This window comes from Microplitis mediator, chromosome 7, assembly GCF_029852145.1.
Source record: "Microplitis mediator isolate UGA2020A chromosome 7, iyMicMedi2.1, whole genome shotgun sequence".
Lineage (NCBI taxonomy): Eukaryota > Metazoa > Arthropoda > Insecta > Hymenoptera > Braconidae > Microplitis > Microplitis mediator.
Genome location: NC_079975.1, coordinates 8,508,822 through 8,535,049, shown reverse-complemented (window position 1 = coordinate 8,535,049; position 26,228 = coordinate 8,508,822). Strand labels below are relative to the sequence as shown.

Below are 26,228 nucleotides of genomic sequence, written 5' to 3'. Positions count from 1 at the left end.
TTATAATGAATATATTTAAATTTTTTAAATGTCCAAAACTGGCCCTAAAGTGGTCAAAAACGGTAACTCTACCCTACTCTTTATTCGAGCCAAAATTTCTTCGATTGGTGAATTTAAATTCTTGACCCGAGTATAACTCCATTCAATTAAGAACCGTTTTCAGATAATTTTGTCCAAACTTTTCTCTGAGATAAAAACCCTAAACGCTAAATAAAGACACAGACCCGATGCTTTACTCTATGAACTAGCGAAGTGCACTTCAATTTTTTGACAACTTCCATTTGTTTACGAGAAAAGCTTGGACAAAGTTTCCATTTACTGTACAAGTGCAACAAAGATAGTACCGTTTATCCACTTGAGTGCGAATAGAGAAACAAATGAAAACGCGTCTTAAAAAAAAAAGTTTTTGCTTAGATAACCTCAAATTTTTGTTCCAACTATATGACCGACTTAAAGAAAGAGTGATAAGAACTCAGTCTAAAAAAATCAGTCTCTTGGTTTTCAAATATCCCCATTTATCTGTCAGATTATGGAGAATAGGAAAACCTCTAAGCCGTTGTCATATCATTTATAGTTAAACTTTTAGGTTCTAATTCATCCTCGGATGAAGGTCAACCTAATGGACAGCAAACAAAACTTCTAATTCAAAGGACATGAGTTCGATCCTATACAAAGGTAGTGTTTTTTCAAAAATTTAATTGGAACGTCAAAATATTGAGTAAAATTGACATCATTTTTTTAATTTGAAAAAGAAAGTACATGTGTTAGTATGATAATGTGCCGCCTTGAATCGAGTCACTGGTGTCGAAACCAAGAGAATGAACTACTTGGGACAAAAAAGTCGCACTATTGGTCAACAAATAAAATAATTTCGATCAAATCATTCTAACTTTTGCCCGGGTTGAAAAATTTGATCTGATTATAGTCTAACGGGATTGTATTTGGACTAATTGGTCTGTCTTTGGATTTTAATAAAAATTTTAAGCCGCTTTTGATCTAAAGACAATCAAAAACAGACTAATAAAAATAATAGGTAGTAAAGTCTAATTTTGGCCTGGATGGAAACAAAAGAAGACAATGATATGAAAAAAAGTATCATTTCGATCTAGAGGCGACCAAAACCAGACTAAAAATTATTGAAAACATGTCTGAAAATAGTCTAAATATGGAATAGCACAGGCAAAACTCGATCAAGTTTCACATGTTAATTAAATACAAATCAACAGTAGGATTGAATAGAAATAACTTAAAATTTTTATTTGATTTAAAACAGATAAAATTTTTTAACCCGGGTAATTAGAGAATAAATTTTCTTCAACTGAAATTAAAGTGCTTAAATGAAAAGTTTCTTTTTTGATGCAAGCAAACATTTTCTCGAATAAACAAAACAGAATAACTTAAAACAAGAATTCAATTTCGAAGGAACAAAAATTCTTAATTCAAGTTAAATTTCTTTTCTGTACAAATTTTCATAATAAACAAATCCAATTTTTATTACGGCATCGTAACGTAATTCAGATTGTAAATAATGGCTGTGTATTGTAGCCAAAAAAAACTTGTGAAATATTTTCCCAACTTTTAAACTGTTTATTCATTGACTAAAGCTAATGATAAAAAAAACATACTTTCAGTACAAATGAATTTAATTTTATGTAAAAAAGTAACATTGCTATGGCTGAAACACAAATTAAATCAAGCAGTATTGCGGACGTGTTAGTTTTACAAACTAAAAGAACATTATGACTGCTCGTAATCCACATGTACATCCAACATACGACATTGCCAAAAAAAATTCAAAAGTTGAAATTTACTTTAGTTTTGAATTCACGTCGTAAAATATGCATGAATGTCCAAACACGAAAATATAATATGAATGCATTGACCACCTAACAGTACTATATAAATTATATCTCTATATTATTAAGAAAAAAAAAGTAAATATTCAGATATTTACTTATGAATTTTTATCACTAAGATCGCAATAAAAATGTAAAAATTATTTAAGGTGAAAAAAATAATAATTTATTTGAAAATAATTTTTAAAAGTGAAATATTTGAGTTGCAAATATGTATAATAATATTTAAATTTAATCATATCCAGCAAGTCCTTTGTTTGTCTGGTATAATATAGTATACGAAAAATATGATTGACGACGACGTCATGGTCACGTAATTATTGTTATTATCGTAATCGGACGAAGACATTTAATCGTAGCCAGCGTTGGCTCTCATCTTTTCTTGATTCGACAAGAAGATGCGTCAAACGGTTATACTCTATCTTTAAGAGAAACCAAGTCTGACATTCACTTCACGCCGTGTATACTTACGCTAGCAGGTTCTTCATATTTACTACAACACTGGTGAACATACACAACTTAGCAACATAGCACGGTTAATTGCCATCACTCATTTACATAGCAAGCTTGCTGCTACTGATCAGTTTAGTCCACCCAAGAACAAGTGGAACACTTTCTGATCGTCTTTCTTATATTCTCTTTTATATAGATAATATACATTAGGTTTTTTGTTGCTCGAAAAAATTTCATACCTTAAATTTAAAAGTAGTAATGGCCTTTATTAAGCGGATCGGAATAGCAAATGAGATTACTCCCAACTTCCCATCGGCTTTTTTTCAAAGGCCACTAAGTGGCTAGAAGAAAGGAGGTGGATCCAGAGAGATAATAAAAAAAAAGTGTTCACGTAATAACAACATGGGCGGACCTTATTAATTGATACCTAATAATTATACCTAAAACCGGGTTCTCGGCCGAGCTGTCTAAGGCGCATGACTCTAGATCGTTCGGACAAATTCGTTCGAACCTCACCCTAGCAGATCCGAATTACCGTAATCTACCGCAATTTACCGTAAATTAATGTATTCTACGGCAAATTTACGGTAAAATTGCGGCAATTCACCGTAAAATTCGCGGCAATAGTGCAGTATCTCACCGCAAATTTGCCGTAATTTACGGTATTAAGAAAAATTTCCGTAAAATACGACATTCCACCGTAAATTATGGTAATTTACGGCAAATTGTCGTAATTTGCGATAAATTATGGTAACCCGCCGTAACTTACGGTAACTCATTGTTACCATAGCGGATCCGAATTACGGTAAATACAGTGATTTACCGTAATTTACCGTAATTTACGGTGCCTAGCAGAATTACCGTAAATTACGGTAATCTACGGCAAATTACGGCAAATTGCCGTTATTTGCGGTGCCTAGCAGAATTACCGCAAATTACGGCAATTTACCGTAATTTGCCGTAGATTACCGTAATTTACCGTAGATTGCCGTACTTTACGGTAAATTACCGTAATTTATGGTAATTCTGCTAGACACCGTAAATTACGGTAAATCACTGTATTTACCGTAATTCGGATCCGCTAGGGTTATTATCGTAATTTACGGCAAATTTGCAGTAAATTGCGGTATTTTACAGTAAAATACGGTAATGTACCGTAATTCGGATCCACTAGAGCAGTGAATACAAATATGAATTTTTCACAAAAGCATGAGGTCTATTTGACCTGAGGTTGACCCGACGCCGAAACCACAAGTATCCCACTATCACCACGTGTTCTACACCCAACAGTTAATTAGTCGCTGATGACTCTGGGAGTTAGGGCGACTTTGAATTAAAATAAAAAAATTATGCCTAAATTTTAAACGACATCGAACACCAAAAAAATACTACATACTATATTGTATTTATAGACTATTATAATGAGTCATGTAACCATGATAACATCATCACATCAAGTAGCTTCCGATTTTTCTTCTACTACTTGGTCAGAGCGTGTTTATCTATACGCAAATAACAAGAGAAACCCGGTGTACCGGCTGTTAACACGTGAGGCTTGTGAGACAAGTATAGGGCTCATTTGCATTTCATAATTTTCTTAATTACTACTGAAACGGGATATTCGAGTAACCGTTAAAGATGGTGACAAGGAACTACCCAACACATAAAACTCTTGTATGAGAATAAATTTCAATCAACTTTCCATAATACATTTTTTTTTTTGTTCAGTATCAATAATAAATAAAATTATTCATCCAAGCATGACATTATTGTCATATTAAGACATGTTGGTATCGATACAAGATCCTCCGATGGTTGTAAAACAGTATTATGTTGCAAATAAAATTAAATTGAAGCAAGTGATTAGTGAATTTAATGATATGAGTTAGCGATGAATACAAGTATGGTAAAACAAGCATTATGAATGGTTCGCTCGTTTCAACAGCGGCTTTATATAAACTTTATTAAATGAACTTTATATTATACACGAATTATGAGGGAATCATTTATGCATAAGCTTTTACAAGTAAAGCGTGGCTTAATTTTATTCAATTAATTCACATTGCAAATGTTTATGTCACGTCTAATTAAAATTAACCTGAAAAGGAAGAGCACCCAGTCAAAATGATATAATTAGCTAATGACCTTGTTGGGTATTCTTTACACTTTTTAAATATTAATTAATTACCTAAATTGTTATAAATTGCCTGAACGCGATTAATACAAACAATAAATTTGTAGTACTCATTCAATTTTTTTTTTAAGATGTAAAAATATAATTATAAGAGTTTAATGAATTCATGTACATTAATTTTTTTCTTTTGCTGTAAATATAAATAATGTAAAGAAAACTGGGGCAATATGTATCATACACGGAAAAATTTCCAGTTAAATTTATGATGCTAACGTCGTAATTTTTTCCTATGGATTATTGTAGTGGTGGACCATCTTCAAATTCATAATTTTTACGATGTAGCATTGTAAATTTTATTTGAATTAATACCATTCCATACTATGACTATTGACAACACAAAATCTTAAGCTCTTTAGTATGAATTACGATGTTCACATCGTAAAATTTATGAATTTGATGTGATAGAAATTTTAAATAAAATTACTAAACAATAATCGCTCGGACGGGTATTGGACTCGATCACGAGACCTTTCGATTGCGAATTGTCTGACGCTTTGGACCGCTCGGCCACAGAAAGACCGGAAAGACTCACAAATATATATGAGAACGCCTCTAACGGTGGACGCAGTTACTATTTTAAAATTACGATGTAACATCATAATTTTTGTAACACATTGTATTGTAACAGAGGCAGCACTGTAATATTTTTTCCGATTTTTTACAGGATATGTAGGGGAGAGGGGGGCAAAGTGGGCTCCTTAAGGAAAATAATTATCATATCATTCTTTTTAGACCCTTGATATTTATTTTCACTTCATTATGCTGCGTCCATTAAAATTGACAAATCGAAAATTAGGGGCAAAGTGGGCCCTCCAAAAAATTTCGATTTGATATTAAAACGACGGAGAAGACAACAATCAAAAGAAAGGGAATAGAAAAAAGCAAATCAAAACAATCGGTGGATAATACGGCTTGTATTTTCTGTGGCAAATTATATTCAGAATCTTTAGAGCCATGGATTCAATGTAGCCAATGTAAAAATTGGGCCCATAATTCATGTGCCGGTGTTCACAACAAAGTTGTGTGAAGCTACACGTGTGATATTTGCAAATAACTATAAAACAATTGTATTTTAATAACATAAAAAACAATTTTGATAGTCTGCTGCGATATAACTTTGAAACGTAACTTTATTATCTTTAACTTTCTTAATAAATTATATTTAACGAACAGTTTTTGTGGTCTATTTTAGCCCTCATTATATAAGAAATTTCGATAAGCTTATTATCCATCCGAATTTATTGGCGTATACAAAATTTTGAGGGACCCACTTTGCCCCCTCCTCCCCTACAAAGTATGGCTAAACGAACAAGAAAAATTTGTAATTATCGAGATTTGATATTTTTCATTAACATCTGGTGAATTTCCATCAGTAAATGTCACAGTATCATTGTCAATATCGATGGTCAGTATATATGTATATTTTAACTATTGTATGTTAAGTAACTTAGGTAAATTATCATTGCATTGTTTTTTTATTGAATATATTAACATTTAATAAGCCGTCCCAATATCCAATATAAAATTATTTTTCGAAGCTATATGCATGCTCATATATCAATTTACATTTATACTTCGACAGTAATAACCTTGAAAAATTCATAATTTATGTATTTTAATGATTATTATTCTGTAAAACCTTGAAGTCTAAATAAGTGTTGTCGAAAAAGTGATATACATATTTTATTTGTCGTTAATTTCCACTACACATAATCATTATAGAGTAGCGGCATTGATTGTATTGAGTTCCGTAACCGGGTAATTTGAAATTTGAACTGTGTAAATTGGTCGCGCTCATTAAATTCTTACGACGCCCCAGATACTATTTATCTTGCTTCACTATACATTTTATTTCACTCGTAGGATTACTAGATTGTCAAAAAAAGTCCGTTCACCTCTTTTTTACTAAGCTATAGACTTACTGCGACCCTACACAGTAAAGTACAATTCGTCAAAGTGTAAAAAAAAGCGTATGTTGAAATTCTGAGTGTTGAAATTTTAACACTATTGTGTGTCAATTTAACATACAATATTTACCTTGTTTCAACTGTCGCAATCGATTAATTTTTTAACACACAAAAATGTTATTTTATACGAAAGTGACACTTTTTATATGTTACTGTCAAATCAACACACAAAATATCTTAAAAATAATATCGACCATCACAAAAGAATTCTCGGAAAATTTCAAGTGAAAATGACACTTCTTGTGTGTAAACTTAACATACAATTTGTGTAGATTCGTTTAAATAACGCACAGAGGGTGTTGCATTTACATCCAGTCATGTGTTAAAAATATTGCCTCTGTCGTTTTTACGCGGGAAGTACGACGTGCTACCCATTGTGTACCCACACTATTGTAATGATCGGCCGGAATTTTTTACTATTCATTTAATTTTATAATTTTAATTTTAATTACTATGCAGCAAGCATAGTTTCAATTAATTTAATAAATTGGTTTATTGATTTTAATTTTACATTAAATAATTTAAAAAATACTTTTGAGAAGTGTCCAAGTAACACAAAAGCGTATGTCAAATTTACCACTCTTCAAGTGTTGCAAATAACATATGATTGTGACGAAGTTGAAGGTTACATTTTCGAGGATTTTGACACTTATAACGCGTTATTTTTAACATACACGAGTGTAACTTTTTCCACACAAACGAGGTATGTTAAAATAACATACAAATAAGTGCCAATCGATAGTTTTACACACGGCAAGTGTCGATTTTGACGAACCTTTTTTTACTGTGTACAGTACGAATTCAATAGACGACATTTTGATAGCCGCTACACTATACAATAAACATGTAACTTTCACATCATCTAAATTATTTTATAAAAAAGGAAACTAGGTTCAACCTAGAACCCTGGACACTCGGGCTCCAATTATCCATACGAATAAAAGCATAAAGAGAACTATTTTATCGTTTTTATAGTCAATTAGCCGTGTAAATACATAGGGGGTTATAGGTAATTCAGTAATGAAAACGCTTAAACAAGACCATGAGTTTGTTCATGCAGTTTACATCAGTGAAATAATAATACTTATAGTAAGTATTACTTATATCACACAAGCAATGGTTCGACTAAAAAACGCTGTGATGTATAATTATTAATGAATTTTATTTTCTCACGCTTGTATATAATAACTGTCGAGAATACTGGCGCCACAGAGAAATTTTTTTAGGCGGATAGCGGTTAGACTTAACTGATCAATATCGAAAAAATAAAAAGAGAAATGCATGTAAATGGCACCTGCAAAAGTTGAAATACATATACCATTCAATTAATTAAAACTGTCACACTACTGAGCTAAGGATAAGATTGAAAATATTTATTTTATGTGTATAAATGAATCAGGTTGGAATATATAAGGTAAAAGACTTAGTACTTGATCAGGGACTAGTAACCGATCGCTCCATATATTTGTATATATCTACACACTGTAAAAAATTTTGGTGTAAAAATGACCCCCCAGAACTTTACATGGCCGTGTAGTGTGGAATAACGGTGTATAAAATCATCGGTGTAATTTTAAAAATTGAAATTAAAGAAACTTCAGCAAAACAAAAACAAGTAAAGTTTAAGTTCTTCTTTTATTAAATGAAAAACACATTTCAAGAGAAGCGGTAGAGGCAGCCGTGGAGCACGCGTGTGGCTCGGGCCATAACCAAAGTTAAGCAGCCTCGAGCATGATTGCTACTTGGCTGGGCGACCGTTTAGCCACGCGCAAAAGCGTACAAGGCCGAAAAGACTATACACTGCAACTTCTGATTTTTACATATTTTAAGATATGAAAATATACTTGGTTTTGACTTGCTTTTGAACAAGTTGCCGTATTTGGTACCGATTTACGTCAACTAAGTCAAATAAAAGTCACATTTTCTTGGATTTGACTTAGTTGACTTAAATTTAGGTCATTTAAGTCAAATCCAAGTCAACGTGACCCCAATGTGATCTTTTTAACTTAAATTTTTACGTCAAATAAGTTAAATCTAAGTCAAACTTGACTTGAATTTTTAAGTTAAAAAAATCATATTGAAGTTTAAAAAAATAAGTATAGCCAAAGTCAAGTTAATTGGGTCAAATGCAAGTCGAAAAAATTATACATCAAAATCAAGTTATTTTTTGACCCGAGTTTTTACACCCATCAGTGTGATTCGTTATAGTTTTTGATTAATGAGCAACAAACGATCATTTAATATTTCAACTGCTAAATCATTAACTACATTAATTATATTTAGCGAATTAATACTGACTGTGCTGATAATTTAATCACAGTATTATCAAATAAATAATTAAATAATTTATCAAAAATATAATTTAAAAATTAGTAACTTTTAGGTAAATAGCAACAAATTAATAATTATTTAAATGAACGAAATAAAATAAACAAACCAACCTTATGAATGACTGAATACATGAATAAACTCTAGTGGATTTTTCCCACGTCGAATTCCAATCGGCTGACGCGATGCTTTGTGTCATTCGTTTCGCCAACATATTCATTTTTTGGTTAAATAATTTTTATTATTTCTTTTATAATTATTTTAATTAATTACCTATTTTAATTATCAATAATTAATTAAGTATTTATTATTACTTTGCAACCGGAAAAGGTTAAACCATCAATGCAAGTAAATACCATAAATTCTTACTAGATTTTTTGCTCTAATAAATATTTTTTTTTCTTTAATATTAATAGATCTGGTCTCCTTTTATTTCTTACTAATCCTCGGGTACTTGTATCAATATTTTATATCATCAATTAAACAATTAAATATTGGAATTCTTCTACTTTCTTTATCTCAGTTTTCACATGTGGATTCGCCATTCGCCTAAAGTAAAGACAGTCGTGATGGGGACAGTGGCAAGTGGCGCCGGACGCCAGCATACGGAACACGCATGCGCAGTACGTGCCATTCACATTAATTTAAATTTAAATTTTTATATAGTAATATTTTCACTGAGTACAAAAATAGTAATTAGTTGTTGTAAAAAACTCGTATATATATCTGTTGCTACACTGAGAGAACAATTTATTTGAGCCAAATGAGATTTGTTTCAGGCAAATAAATCCCATATTTGAATGAACCCAATCAGTATTTATTTGAGATAAAGATGCGGTTCATTTGAGTGAAATAATGATTTGTTTATAGTTAACAAATCTTTATTTGGAATTTTTTTTCAACCAAGATTTGTTAACTATAAACAAATATATATTTGAATGAAATAAATGATTTTGTTCAGTCAAATAAATCTATTTAGTTGGCTCAAATAAATTGTTCTCTCAGTGTGGTAACAGCTCCCTGTGGAAAAGCTCTCATAAATTCTGATAAAATATTGAATATTTTTTATGAGAATCTATGAGCTTCGAAAATATCTATGAGATTTAAAAAAATTCTCATATGAATTTTTATGAGAATCTATGAGTCAAAGCTTTTGATGTTTTCCTATCATGATTTCCGTACTAGATTTTTAAAAGAATGAGTAAGATTTTTTAATTTATGAGATTTTGTGACTCGAATTCCGCCAACGATTATGAGATTCAATACGTACTTTCATTTCTATAAGATTGTTACAGTTTATTCTAATGTATTTTCAATAAGAATTGATCAGGCGAATTCCGATGTTATAATACTTACAAAATCTCAATAAGATTATTTTTTTATACGAAATTTTCAGAATTTATAAGTTTTAGTAAGAGTTATCCTAGGAGATAATATCTTATTGAATATCATAAAATATTTGTCATATTTTATGAGAAAATATTTAACATGTATTTCTTCGAAATTTTATGAGATTGAATCAGGAATTACATGGACAAATGCAGACCTTTTTCTCATAAAAATTTTATGAGAATTAGTAAGAAAATCTATAATCGAATTAACTTGTAAAAACTTAAAAGATTTAATTTTAATTTAAAAGCAATGTGATTTATGAGTTTTTGTAAGTTTTAGTTAGAAGGCTATTACTTATAAAATATTATGGAGTACTTATGAGATTTTATAAATAATTTCCATTCACATAAAATATTAATTTTATCAGATTCATTCAAAAATAATTGCTTAACTTCATTTTTGTTTTATAAGAATTTACACCCAAAATACTAATATTATCACTATTTCTTGTACTTTAAGTATTTTAACTGTTCGGAGATGAGTGAAAATATAAGTTTTTATGTGATTTTTTACAAACCCAGTGATGTATCTTGCCCCATTTTTTTTTTTTTTTTGGTGCAAGATACATTATTTTTTTGTAGTGATATTGCATTTTTTTGGTTAAACAGAATAAAATTTCTCGGAACAAGTACTATTCTTTTCACGCAAGTTTTTTTGTATTCTCCGACCAAAATAACAAAAGTTGTTTAAGCCAAGAGAAAAAATTTCTCGGGAGAAAAGATCGATATGGAGAAGGGGAAAGTCACCGGTGCTAGGCAGCAGCAGTGGGAGTAGTTCGGTGCTCGCCACGAGATCGCGCCTACGATTTGTAGTCTCCCTGGTAAGACATTTATTTCAGAAGTGTTATATTCCAAATTTCAATACGATTTTATTCGAGTACCCCTGTCATTTGACAGACCAACAAGCACCTGTTTGGGTTGTACTATGGTATATCCCATAATACATCATGACTTTAATATTTAATATTAATGTTTACTTGAGTAAATTTGATGAATAAATAAACGGACTCAATTTCATAGATTTTTCGTGAATAGATTGCTAAAGATTTTCCGCGTAAATACTCATACAAATATTCTTGAGTATACATAATAGAAACTTTTTGAATTCATGCTAAAAAATTCAATAATTTAGCATATAAACTATATGGAAAATAACTGTACTCACATTGATTAATCAGTATCAAATCTTGTATGATTACTTTAGAAATCGTCTCATACAATCTTATTCATTTCCAAAATCTACTCAATTGTAAACTTTACATTTTTCGAAAACTTATAAATACTTATAATTACAATATTACAGCTTCTGTTTCTTATAGATTCTGATAATTTATATGAGAATTTTAAGAAAAAAATTTTTTTGATGCACCATCTATGAGAAAATAATTGTATCAGAATTTTTGAGATTTTTCGTGGACAAATACTGATCGTTTTCTCATAGCCAATTTTTTTTTATGAGATTTTATAAGACCTTTTCCACAGGGCTTCTTTTTAAAAACTAAAATGTTTTACACGCAAAAATAAAAAAATAAATTGAAATTAAATGACTTTATACTGGCTCCATTTGCTTAGGAGAGACGCGTCCATTTTGAGAGCGACATTGATAAGAGCGCGAAATAAATTTGAATTAAAAACATGATTTTTACTGAATTATTACTGATACAAAAACCCAATATTACGTTATGATGGATATAGATATGGACAGATTGAAAACTAATTTAAATTCTAAGTTTTCTTATGTAATCATTCTATATTTTTATGGCTACATAAAATACAAATATTGATTTAGTTACAAAGTTGATTAAATAACTTAACTTCGGCAAACGAAACCATAAAATACTATATACTCATCCATAAAAACATCTGGAAAAAAGTAATGAAGATCGATTAATTTTTTAAGAAACTTCGGGATCCCGAAATGTCTGTTTAAATCATAATTAAATCTAGATCGACCGAAATTTTTTTTTTCGGGGTCTGTGTAAATATTCTAAATTAGTGAATTACATCTGGTTCAAGCTATTTTGGAAAAAAAAAATTGCTAAAATTTTGGGGGTAATCTTTCATGCCCGGTCATTTTTTATACCCATAAATATACATTATAATGCATGCTGTGCTCACAACTCGTGAATCCATATTTATTTCGTATATTATTGTATACTAAAAACTAAACGAGAATGTTTCTCACTTCCAATGATGACGTTTTAAAATATTGCTGCATCTCATTCTCATGGGTATCTATCGAATCAAGGCGCCGACGCAGGTATATGCATAAGTTTGGTTAGCATTGACAGGATGTTATTGATGAGATGGCAATACCTTCTAAAACTTTACTTCTTAAGAAGTCTTTACTTAACATCGCAATAAATAATTTTTATGTCGACCAATCGAAAAATAAAATAAAAAAGAACGTGAGATCCCTAAATAATCTCTTGTACTTTTAGAATTTTTTTAAACAATAATGCCAAAAGTTTGTTTTTTTTTTCAAAATTTGAAAGTCTATATGTTGAACTCTTATCATTATATATTAACACAGTCCATTTTTCTCTTGCCGTAAAGTGAAGATAATCAGAAAACATCTTTATCATAGTAATTTTTGCTGATTATCAAAATTATTTCTTTTACTTATTGTATACAAGAATAAGAATTATCTGAAAGTTGTAACACTTGTTTCTTCTAATGCCTTTGAGGTATTGCAATGAAACGTCAAGTTCTCAAATTAAAGTAAATGCCATGTCTTACGTATATCCTGAATGCATTCGATCGATTTATCGATAACATTCAATAGTTATCGACGCAAAGTTGTTTCTATCAGCTTAAGCATCATTGATATGATCTATGCACCAGCTTCTGATGGCTACCGATCGCACCAGATGTAATCTTCTTCATGTGTAGAATATATATGATGCCCGCAGGAAACTAATAGCTTTCTTTTTTTTAACGTCCATGCTAACTAATATCACTCATAAATTCATATAAATCGATCTCACTAAAATTTATTATAACCTAAAAATCATTTTAACACTACATCCAAGCATAATATAGCGGAACCCGAGGCAAAATGAGACACCATATATTTTGTCGGTGTCCAAGGCAAAATGAGACACCATTTAAGACAAAAAATCAAATATTTTTTTGTTCTCAAAAATACGATTTGTCGAAAATGGTGGGGCAAGTTGATCAGCTCGGACAATAAGGTCAATTTCAAATTTTCAGGGAAAATAATTTTTTTTTACAATCGCTGTCCAATTAACCTCCGATTCAACTTTTTCCGATCCTCATTTATGTAATCAATATAAGAGAGACAAAATGAAAACAAAATTTTTTTTTTTTACTGAAAACTTTTAATTGGCCACACTATCCAGACTGATCACCTTGCCCCAACTATTTTTACAAGCCGTATCTGAGCATTTTTAAACAGAAAAAAATTTTTTTCTCAAATGATGTTTCATATTGACTTGCATTAGTTTTTTATACGCTAATGATATGATTTCATAAGAATGAAAAACGTATTTTTCTTGCATTAACTGCAAAATACCGTATAATTTTTTGTGTATTTACTCAAGTACAACTAATTCTACACAGAAAAAATGAATTTCTTGAACCAAGAAAATTATAAGGAAGACCGAAGTTATTTTGGAGCAAGAAGAAATTTTCTTAGCTCAAGAAAATTTAACTTCGTTCAAAAAATTTCATCTTCATTCAAGAAATTTTCAGTCTTCCTTAAGATTTTATTGGTTCAAGAAAATTTACCCTTGACTCAAGATTTTTTTCTTTCTGTGTAATGCCATCATATCGTTTAATTTCACTCTCAATAACGCACCTATAGATATTTACAGTACACGACAGAAAATTAATATGCAAATTATTATTTCATATAAACAGACGTATCTCGCGTCATTATTTTTTTGAAATTCGATTCAATTCATCCAAATTTATTTTCTATCTAATTACTTGGTAAATTAATAATTTAAAATTAATTTAACATATGAAAAAAAAACCTATTTATTATAATTAAATAATTATCATAAAATACCACAAATAATTAGATCGATTTTATACCTAAGTTTAAAAAGTCAAATTCAATTGAACCATCATCTGGAATACCCTCGAAATTATATTCAGTTATTATAAAAATAAAATATTAACTAATAAAGATGATACGATCCGGTGAAGGCGATTTGTAGTTTATAAAAACCTTGAAAAACTGGTACTCATTTTTTTTTTTTTATTATTATCATTTACCTGTCCCCGCTTTACGCACTAACTTTCTTAAAAGACATCAAGGTACTCACGCGTATACATAAGCAACACTTACATACTTTTTGTGTGCACTCTAAAAATCGAACAACGTGTAGCTGTCTCCCTAGTCACAGTGCTGAATCATCGTTATTCGATGTAAGGGTAAAAACGCCTCTTACAAATGCATTAAATTATCATATCAGTGTAAGTAAATATAAATTCGTTTGTACAATCGACAGCTTGTAAAATAAAATAATTATAACACGACATAAGACATCAAAAAACTGTCAAGTGTCTGTTCATATTGATGATCAAGTTATTTTAATGACATTTTGATGTCTCTTTGTATGAGATAAGGTGTGCTTAAGAAAATAGCCAATGGATATATACATTTAAGTTTGGGAAAATAAATAATGGTACTCATGTATGTGATTGCCAAAACATGCTCAAATACCACCCAGGTGGTAAAAAAAATCTAGCTGTACTTTGAAGTATCTGTAGGTACATTGTATATATTTGTATCCATAGTATCATTAAAAACCTCTGGCTGTTGAGTTCGAGACTTAATATAAAATTTACGAGAAACCCATAATGTACCATGACGCCCGAAAACGACACAGAACCCGCCTACATCATGTAGCGTGTGAGAAAAATAAATAAGTATATATGTATATTAAGCGGATCTTATCTTACGTCACTATAAAAATATTGTAACATGATAGCTCGATTGATCGAAAATAATTTAAGTACACGGCGAAAAAAAATTCAAGGAACTTTACTCAAAAATATGAATTCAAATTAACAAATTCATAGTGTAAATTTATAACACTATTATTGAAACTGTGTAATTTTTACTATCATGAGAATTTAATTTTTATTTTTATTATTTAAGAATGCCAATAAATATAAACTGCATTAGTAAACTTGATTATATGTTTAGTAAAATATACTATGTAATATAGTAAATTTTACTACATTAGAATAGACAAATAAAATAAAATTTTTATTATTTTTTCAACTTATTATAAATTATTATTATTATTTATGTCCTGTGTAGTAGTTTTGGTGTCAAATTTTATATTTAAAATTCACTTTGACTTGACCGAGATTCGAACCCTGATCTCCCGCGTGCAAATCCTGTCCTTAGTCTGTCAGTCCGATGTCTCCTTTAAACGAAGGTATCTGAACTTGTAATACATATTTGTATACGCTATCTCCACCAATTATTAATTTTGTCGACCTGCTTTCGAAAAATTATTAACCGTATGGTAATTTTTAGTTACCGTATCCCAGGTCGAAAAATTTGATCTGTTTTAAACCAAATAAAAATTTTAAGTTATTTCTATTCAATTCTACTGTTTATTTGTATTGAATTAACATGTGAAATTTGATCGAGTTATGCCTGTACTATTCCATATTTAGACTATTTTCAGACTTGTTTTTAATAATTTTTAGTCTGGTTTTGGTCGCCTTTAGATCAAAATCTGACTTTTTTTTCATAATATGTTGTCTTCTTTTGTTTCCATCCAGACCAAAATCAGAATCTTACTGCCTATTATTTTTATTAGTTTGTTTTTTATCGTCCTTAGATCAAAAGCGGCTTAAAATATTTATAATAATTTGAAGACAAACCAATTAGTCCAAATACAATCTCGTTAGACTATAATCAGATCAAATTTTTCAACCCGGGTATAATCCTCAACGCTACGCTATTTATCTGATTTTCGGAATTACTGTAGATTGTATCTTTTGCATATAACAGTATTTAGTATCTATTTTTAGATAATTTATATATTTACACAGAATGAAAGTTGTTGAATCATGTAATGAAATGTATTACTCAGCGTTTAATAATGATTTGACATACTCTTTATACAAACTGCTGTTTTATTAATCAATTGATAAATACTACGAATGAATTTTAGTAAAAGTATTCCTTACTAAAATATATTAAATATTGTAATATTTTCGAGACTCATTTTCTCCGTGTCTGTGATTCAAATTCTTCAAAAATATATTTGGAAATTATAGAAAAAAAAAAGTTAATACGTATTTTTGCATTAAGTTAAATATTCTAATGCACATTAATCAACAGCATACCCAAAATTCAACGATCGTTCCATCGACCAAGTACATGCCTACAGTTTTTCGCCTCTCTCCAGACGGTTTGATGTTCATTATGTATAATATTCTGAGTATATTAATTTTTTCTTCACCATGTATCGTTGACGCTTGTTCCTAGCTCAACCTTCAATAATTGATGATCGTTGCATTAAATGAAGATGCCGTGATCCAAGACCCATAATATAAATATAAAATAAAAAAGAGAGTGTATAAAAAATAATTATGAATCCCACCATGTTTTGTTTAAAAAATAGACCTTGTAAGAAGGTACGGCAGAAAACAAACTAGATGTTTCGATACAGACAATACAAACATTGATGTTGTTTACGAAATCGATAGTAATATTCATAAAATATAATGAAGAAAATAATTAAAAAAGATGTATTTAAATTTGCAGATACATTTAAAATGGAGGATGCGTGGGTGCAATAAAGAATAAATAAATACTAGAAAATGCAATTAAAATATATAAAAAGGTATATATTTGTATACTTAATATACATTATTAAAAACACTAAAGAAATGTTTATAGATAAAGAAATCGAGAATTGGAATTCCAAGGTAAAAGATAAAGGAAACATATAAGACAATTAATAGCGTAAAAAAACTAGTAAAGTAAAGTTGAAAGGCTTTTGAAAGTCGAGAATCGATTCACCCAACAAATGGCTCAGTTATAGCCGACTTCTTCTTTTCTTCTTTCTGTTTCCAATTGTTTTTTTCTTCTTGCTGTTTTGCTGCGACTCTCGGCTCCAAGATACTTTAATAATCCCGTTTGCTTACACACAAGGAGCGGGTGAAGAACGAGAAGCGAGACAAAATAAAAGGGCTACAATAAAAAAAAAATAGTAAGAGAAAAAGAACCTTATAAATTGAAAGAAAAATTGAGGAAGAAAAAAAAGAGACGAAGGTATGGCCACCGTGACAGGCGTGATAGGGTGTGGTCAAATTTGTTAGGGGTTGTATTTTCTTGGATTTATATTTCATAAATTATCCATACGTAACAATATACCTCCAGCATGGAATACATTTAAATGAATCACAAGGATTTATTCGATGGTTTATATCAGATATTTTTGTGTAACCATATTTTCTGTTACTGATATATAGATTTTACAGTGCATTAGTTCTTCGAGATAACATATGTTGATTACATCAATAAGTATATTTATTATATATACACTGTAAGAAAAGCGGTGTTAAAAATGGAATCAATTTAACACCGTGCGGTGTTAAAATGAAAGAACACCGGTGTAGACGGTGTAATTTGGCGGTGTTAAAATACCGTTGTTAAATAGGTGTAAAAAAAGATGTAGGGGAAGGGGGGGGGGCAAAATGGGCCCCCTAAAATTTTGAATGCCTCGAAATATTTGGGGGCAAAATGGGTCCCCCAAAATTTCTAACGTAAAAAGTGTTTGGAACGGGTGGGGGGGGGGCAAAATGGGACATTGAGGCAAATGGTCACCCCCAAATTTTTTTAGTCAAACGAGTTCCTAAAATTTTTTTAACAGAAATGATTAAAGAATTATGATGAGGAGCAAATTAGGTCATGAGTTCAACAGCATTACTGATTATAATTTTTTTCAAAAACAATTTATTCTATATAAACGAAAATAATTAAAATATAAGTAATCAAGTAATTAAATTAATGACGTGGATATTTTGGCGCGAAAATTCAATTTTTTTGAATAAATCGAATAGTAATTCAACAGAAAACTTCATATTAAGTTATTTTAAGGTTCAAATCTTCACTATCAACTCTATTTTATACTAAATATATATTAAAAAGTTTCTAAACATAAAACAAGCGAGAAACATAGATTGAGTTTTGTTGAGAGCCCGTTTTACCCAACTTTTCAGGATTTTTTAATTTTGATAGACACAGCAAAATAACACCAAAAACTCAGCAGAAGGAAAAAAAAGTGAAACAAGCTGAAAAACTCACATTATAAAAATTTTTGGAGGGGGCCCATTTTGCCCCACACTTTTTAATTTTTTATTGTTAATGGACAGAACAAACTAAGGTCAAATACTTGGCAAGGGAGTAAAAACAAGTTAAAAAAACTGATGATTTGGAAATTTTTTTCTCAAGGGGCCCATTTTGCCCCCCTTCCCCTATTACTTATAAAAAAAAAATAAAAATTTAATAATATTATTTAGAAGAAATCTCAATTTTGCTATGTATTTATTTAAATAATTATTTATGTTATACGCAATTTATTTAAAAATTACACCATTTTACGCCCAGCATTTCAATCACCAATAATTTAATTATTTAATAAAAACACCGGTAAAGAATACTTACACGTGCGGCGGTGTTATTTTAACACTGCTTTCAGTGTTGAAAATTAACATCGAAAACTTTAACACCTATACCGCTTGGACATACACCGTTTTTTTTACAGTGTATAGATTTATTTAAAAAAAAAATAAAATTTATTATAGTAGTCGATAAATAACATGAAATAGGCGGTATTATATGTAACTCGTATTATTAGAGGGGTTGATTTTACTAAAATTTATTTTCCATAAATTAAACGCAGCCACTTAAATGCGCAACACGGGCTTTTAATGCAAATGAGCCACCGCCTTTGTACGAGTTTCGGGACGCCCAAAGTGTATTTGGAAGACGCCCGCACACTAAAGTTTTGTTAGGCTGCGGTCGTTTTCTGATTTTATCACCATCATCACATCTCTCCCGCTGTCTTACAATTGATTTCTTGATTCAACGAAATTCCAAGTAGATTCTTTATACAAATCTAAGATATCAGAAATCATTTAACGCTGGCTTAGTCACAAGCTGTTTAAAAAAAAAAAAAAAACACCTCTGAAGAAATTCTGTTGAACCGGAAATAGCATCAAACGCAATTCTATATAAATATTGACCCTCAATTGGAAAAATAGTCACGGTTGTTTGTAAAAATTTGAATTAAAATCCAAGGATTTTCATCATTCATACATGATTGCTACGCTTTAACCATTGATTGAAGACAATCCTTTGTTCAGTTTGACAATAACTAATTGCGGTAATTTATGTGGTCAGCGTCTTATTTCTTCAACTCAAGCCTATAAAGAGTAAATTTAAATGTCATCTGTGGTCAAAAAAATGTTCGCTGTAAATACCGGGCAAACGATAGTTTATTAGAATATTTTCATGATTTGTTAAGCTTTGTATTTAAATGTTAATTAAATTCTGACCAAACATTTTCTTACTATGATTTATGCATCGGCTTCAAAGGTCAAGGAATTTCCGATTACGACAAATGAATTCGATTTGAAAAATTATATATTTTTGAACTTTTTTTTCTACTCCTAATTTTGAAAGTAAAAGAACTGCGAATCGGTTTTTTGAAACTGAAACTGGCATAAGTCATTCAAAAACTGTTATTTTGAAGCACATACATTTTGTTTATTATCATTTCTGTCAAGTCAAATAAGTTATTTGAAAGAAACCAAACATCTGAAGCCACTACGAAGTTTTTTACAGGCCAAAATAAGTGAAGCCTTATTTAGGTGTAACTGCAAAGTTACCATTTCAAAAGGACTTCTACTGCATGTAAACATAAATCTTTGTCTCGGAGTCAAATAATTTATAAATTTTATAATGTTGTATGATTTGAACTTCACACCAAATTTAACGTGACTATATATAACTTTCAAAATCAATTCCATGTGCCTTACGATCAAAATTGTTTATTCGACTAATTCACTTACGTTAAATCATCTCTACACTTTTTTGATTACACAAAAATCGGTTAAATTGTATACGAGTACAAAGATAATTTATTAAGGAATAATTTCGATCCGTTATTGAGTCGATTCATTATTCCATTGATTTAAAATAAATTATTCTCAACCAAGAAACCAGTGCTAGCAATTGTCCTGTATGACTTTTCGGAACCACAATAAATTAGCCTAATTTTTCTTTTTATTAGCTTTGCATTTTTTGTCTCAAGAACCTTTTTGAAAACCACTATCTAAATCCTTGTTTAATTGTAATTAATAAAAAACTTAGAACCGGTAATTCATCAAAAATTTAGCCACCATTTTTTATTTTTATTATTCTTATTTTTTCTCATTTTTCCTCTACAAGCTACTGGCAGCAGCACTAGTGTGACAGTAGGTTTAAAAAAAAAAGCGACATCTAAGAAAAAAAGACGGAATATTTAAAAAAAAAATTAACAAAAATTAAACTGAAAGAAAAATCGAAAAAAACGAAACTAAAAATGAAAAATGAAATGAATAATTTAAGAGTTAATTAATAATTAATAATGAAAAAAAATTATCAAAACATAAATATAATCAAAGTAATAATAAAAAAATAAAAAACACTTCTCTAGTCTACAACCTATTGTGTCTCATTTATCTGAAGCTGAAAATCTAACTTGAACAAGATTTGTCTTGAAATTCAATACATGACATGTATAAGTGTAAGATCTTCATCACTAGACATAAAATCCTAACGAGCTTGTGTTGATATGATTTTTCTATTCAAGTGACATGATTTATCGTATCAATGAAATATGAACAGAATCTGTCATCATGTGTCAAAAAAAAAATGAAAACAATGATATTAAATAAATAAATTAAAAATAATTATTTTAAGTGGATGTATTTAAATGCTAAGTTATTCCTGATTACTTCAAATAATCAATAAAACAATCTCATATTTATTGATATAGCAATAAAAAAAAGTAAAAAATTAAAATTTTTAATTAACTCCCGTTATTGCTCCTACGTCCTAAAAGAACCAGTACATAATTAAAAATTGTTGCGCTTTATATTTTATGTTTTTACCCGTAAGGTATGACGTGAAACTTGATTCAAAAATTCTAAATTGTTTCCCGGGAGCAATAAGGACCAAAAATCTACAAGTATAACCTAATTAAAAACATCTAACTCAATCTTGATCCTCATCATTAAAATAATGACAGGTTATTAAATATTATCCTTTAGGCATGTTGTGATACAACGATTCAATTATATAACGCTTTGATATTATAAAAAAAATTAATTAATAATAACCTCTTCATAAAATTAATTAAATCTAATTTCAATGATCTATTTTTTAATTTTTTTTGTAATTCATAAATCTCAGTAACAAGTAAAATTATCACTTATGTATTTTCAGTAATTTTATGTGGTTGCAATTAAAAAAAAAAATCACTTTATTACTTTTTTGTTTGAGACCCATTTTGCCCCACATGAAAAATTTTTTGTTAATGACTGGGATGTGTTGATATCAAATTTTCGCTTGATTACAATGAAGAGAAGTAAAAATACAGTGGAAAACTACACATTAAGTTCAATCTTTTAATTAACTATGAGGAGAAATTTTATTTATGTGTAAAGCCAAAAAAGTAAGACGCAACTGATAATAAAAAGGATAGAGCCCGCATGACGTAAGATCCTAAATCTTCTAAAACTAATTGACACGATAAACCATTGGAGAAAAAGGTAAACAGATATCAAGACAGACAAAGGACCTTCGTAAATATTAGAACGGGAAGTCAGAATCGATAAGCACCTCATACGTCAACAGAACAAGTAGATTGGTATCTTCCAATCATCATAAAATCAAGCTTAGTATAATTATAAACTTATGTTATCTATCAACATTTATCTATCAACATTCTTGTAAAAGTATTTTAATATACTAAAATATTAAAAAAAAAATAATGTTGGAAAATCCAATAGTGCACACCTCAATCACTCGTGATAATTATTGATAATTTTTTTTTTTTTTTAATACTTTGGTTATATTATTACTTCATTATTTTAATTATTTTTTTACATTATTATTATTATCCAACTTTTAACTTATTAATTTTATTTTTTATTTTTAGATTCATTTTTTTCGTTTTTTCTTCTAGTTTCATTTTCATTATTTCAAATTTTTTAAAAACATTCCGCCTTTTTTTTCTTCGTTGTCACTGTTTCTTTTTTAATCCTACTGTCACACTCGTGCTGCTGCCAGTAGTTAGTGAAGGAAAGAAGAATAATAATAAGTGACAGATAAATTTTTCATGAATGAACGGTTTTAAGTTTTTTATTAATTACAATTAAACAAAAAGAATTCAGATAATGATTTTCAAAATAGTTTTCAAGACAAAAAATACAAAGCTAATAAAAAAAATTATATAACTTATTATATATTTTTCGAAAGTTATCGTGGTTCCGAAAATTGATACAGGACAATTGACAGCACTGGTTTCTTGGCTTAAAATAATTAATAATTAATCAATGAAACAATCAATCGACTTAATACCAGGTCGAAACTATTCCTTAATAAATTATCTTCATATCAGTATCCAACTTAACCCATTTAAGTGTAATCAAAAAAGTGCAGAGATAATTTAACGTCAGTGAATTAGTCGAAAGAATAATGTCGATCGTAAGGTACTCAGCGCGTTCGCGCTTGAGGTGCAAAATAATTCGACCGAAATCAATAATGTTCCTTTTATTTGAAATTTTTCAATTTCCTTAGCGGGAAGTTATTACATAAATTTATACACGGAAAAAACAGAACATTAAAAATTAATAAATAATAGTAAAAAGTGGAATCTGTTATCAATAATTAGTACTATTATGTTTTTAATGCGAAGTAGTTTACTAACTTTTGTAGATTCCTAAAAACTACTATCAATTATTTCAAAAAGTAAGTAAATATTATTCCTTTTAGGTATATAAATACGTGACTTATTAGTGAAAATTAATTAATTTATGGCATACATCTATTAAAAAGTAATGATTGGTCGAATTAAGAATTGCTATCTTGGATACTGATTTTTCCAGCCGAAAATTGCAAAAGTTACTAACTTTTATTTTATACATTCGATATCACTGATCAATTATTAGCTTAAAATATCATTTATCCATCATTATAAATTGATTTACAATATACATAAATCGAATAAGTGGTAACTTTTTTAAATTTTTCTATGTTTATTTGAATAGTAATAAATAACTATAGATACCAATTTATCGATTCGTTTTCATATTAATTTTAATACGAAATTACAAATTTTGCTCTTCTATGTGTATCAAATTTTAATATAAATAATAGCCATTTTGTAATATATAATGATCCTGGTTTGATATTAGTATACAAATATACTAATTTTAAGTAAAAAATAAACTACAAACTATTAAAATTTTGAGCATCATTTTTTTCCGTGTATTAATTATTTTTATTAAAATAACTTTACTACAATGAAATTACAGAGATTGTCAAAGCTTAAAAAAAATAATCCTAGTAATTTATATAAAGAACTAGCACAATGTATTTAAAGTTTTTTAAACTCAAGTTATATTTACATTGTCCCCATGAGATTAGATCCTATTTTTATTATGGCTCGAGTGCTACGAAAATAGTTGACAGTAGAATAATGCGATGACAGGTGGAGAAAACTACTTACGCTTATCTAATTTAAAGTTAATAGAACATTTAAAAACTTATCGACTAAACTATAAAATCTCCCGTACGACTTAATTTATTTTCGTATTTGTTTTTATTTAAGCATACGGAAAATACAGAAATCAAGTGTAAACTGTTCGACATTATGTATACAAATGGGTTGGAGATAACGACAGGCATTGAAGCAAATACCATACACATATTAAAAGTAAAAAGAATTAAAAAAATGAAAACCAGTTAAACTGAACAATTTGAAATGCAAAACAGACTGCGTCTACTCGAAGATGAAAATTTTTTAATACCATAGTTTCAAAGCGTGCTTAATATGCGTCGCATTGGACTCGGTCTCTTGCAATCAGCCACCTATCTGTAGTAACAACTCTCACAAGCGATCGCTTAAGATGAATGCAAGGACTAAAGTATAACACCCAAGTACAACAGTCCACTAGCTAATTCACTGGAATACAAACCTCATCGTTGTGCAGAGAAAAAACTTTATGGTGCGACAAATGATGAGGACACGTTGATATACGTCGTTATAAATTGCAATTATACCGATAACAATTTCAGACGATAGCATATCGAGAATTATTATATTATGAGTGTCAATGAAAGACGACTAATAGTAGCGTTGAAAATTCAACTTAATAATACCGGAAGAAATATATGTATATGTTTATATATAGAAGGGGAAATAGGGCATTTAAGAAACCATAAACATTTCAAGCTGAATGTAACACAAAATCTCTTTCTGTCTAAAATTCTTTACTCGTTCAGCTTTTTTTTTTTTTTTTTTACATCGATAATTAAAATCTGGATATGTTTATCTTATAATTGTCTTTATTTTAATTCTCAAAAATTACTGGAAATAAAATTTATTTAACGACTTCAACAAACACTTGTATTATCATCATAAAAAATAAAAGTCATTGATTAAATGATAATTTAATTTTTAACTTCCCACTAAGAAAATTGAAAATTTTCAAAAAAACGAGAAGTTATTGGTTTCAATCCGATTTTCGAAAACCGAATTTCTAACAAATCCTGACGTGTCGACATTCTAGGGAGTCATTATGACTAATTTCAAGATGATGTCCGAGTGTATGTATGTGTGTACGTATGTATGTAAATATGTATTCTATAACTTTTGAACGGATAAATCGATTGTGATCTCCAAGGTGGCATTCGACGCGGCTTGTTAGTTCCTACAAGTTGAGAGAAATTGAGCTTGATCGGTAGGGTGTGTTTGGAGATATTCCAAAAATGAAATTTTTCCAAAAATGTTTTTTTTGGATAACTTGTAATGTGCTCAATGGATTGATTTTAAAATCTAATGAGCTTTAAAACTTTATAGGCCGCGTCGAATGCCACCTCAACCGTCAAAATCAGTTCATTCGTTCGCGAGATATCGTGGGAGAAAGAAATGCTAAATGCGGTTTTTTTCGAGAACAAAGGCATACAAAAGTATTTTCGAGCTCAAGGAGCTCGAAAACAGCGGGAAGTTTTAGGGCTGGCCCGCAGGTTCAACCGATAGACAGATTTTTTTTCTTTAGATTTAAAATTTTAATGATTCTTTAAAATAGTGTCCCATTTTACCCCGATTACTAACCTATTTTGGAGTTTCTTATTTTCCTACAATCTCCCCTTACACTATAAAAAATCAGGATAGAATTCGGAGTGATTACGAATTTAATTTCAATCCGAATTCACTTCGTTACTCGGAGTTCAGGTCTGAATTCCACTCCGAAATGATGAAATAAAAAACACAGCCATTCGCTCCGCACTCCGAATTTACTCCAGATTTAATCCACAATTTTTTTACAATGTATTCATTTGTATACAAGGTAAATTCAATATTAAAAGGAATTTATATATCTAGTAAATATAATAATAATAAACATTATTAAAAAAAGGCGGCAAAAAATGATTTGAAGTTATAATAAATTAATTGAATATTTGATGTTGATGGACTACATCAAGAGACGCCTTTTTAAGGCCTCAAAAAAATAAAACCTAAAGGATTAATTTACTCGGGTCGTTACAAGAAGGATTATACGTATATACGTCGAAACAAGATCAATCCTCTCGCCCACTCATCGACAAATCGAGGCTGTGCTCTCTGCCCTCGGATTTATTTGATAACCATCAGAGCACTCTATAACACTTCTTTTACATATCTACATCTTTTAAATCACAGTTACTTGAATCGATAGCACCAAGACATCAATAATTACCGGTTATCGATGTCGACCTCATGAAACA

At 29.5% G+C, this 26,228-nt stretch overlaps 1 protein-coding gene across 7 annotated transcripts in view; it reads right to left on the bottom strand.

Annotated features, from left to right (window-relative positions):
* The window catches only part of LOC130672312 (agrin-like), a 448,227-nt gene that overhangs the window by 404,768 nt on the left and 17,231 nt on the right, over positions 1-26,228 (bottom strand). The window contains exon 1 of one of the 7 annotated variants that reach the window (XM_057476820.1): positions 8,912-9,033. The exons of 5 other annotated variants lie outside the window; for them this stretch is intronic. In XM_057476820.1, coding sequence (XP_057332803.1) covers positions 8,912-8,932 — 21 coding nt within the window. In that variant the 5' untranslated portion in view covers positions 8,933-9,033. Of the gene's footprint in view, positions 1-6,540; positions 6,872-8,911; positions 9,034-26,228 lie in introns of those variants that run through there. One more of the 7 variants, XM_057476810.1, reaches the window with a different exon arrangement.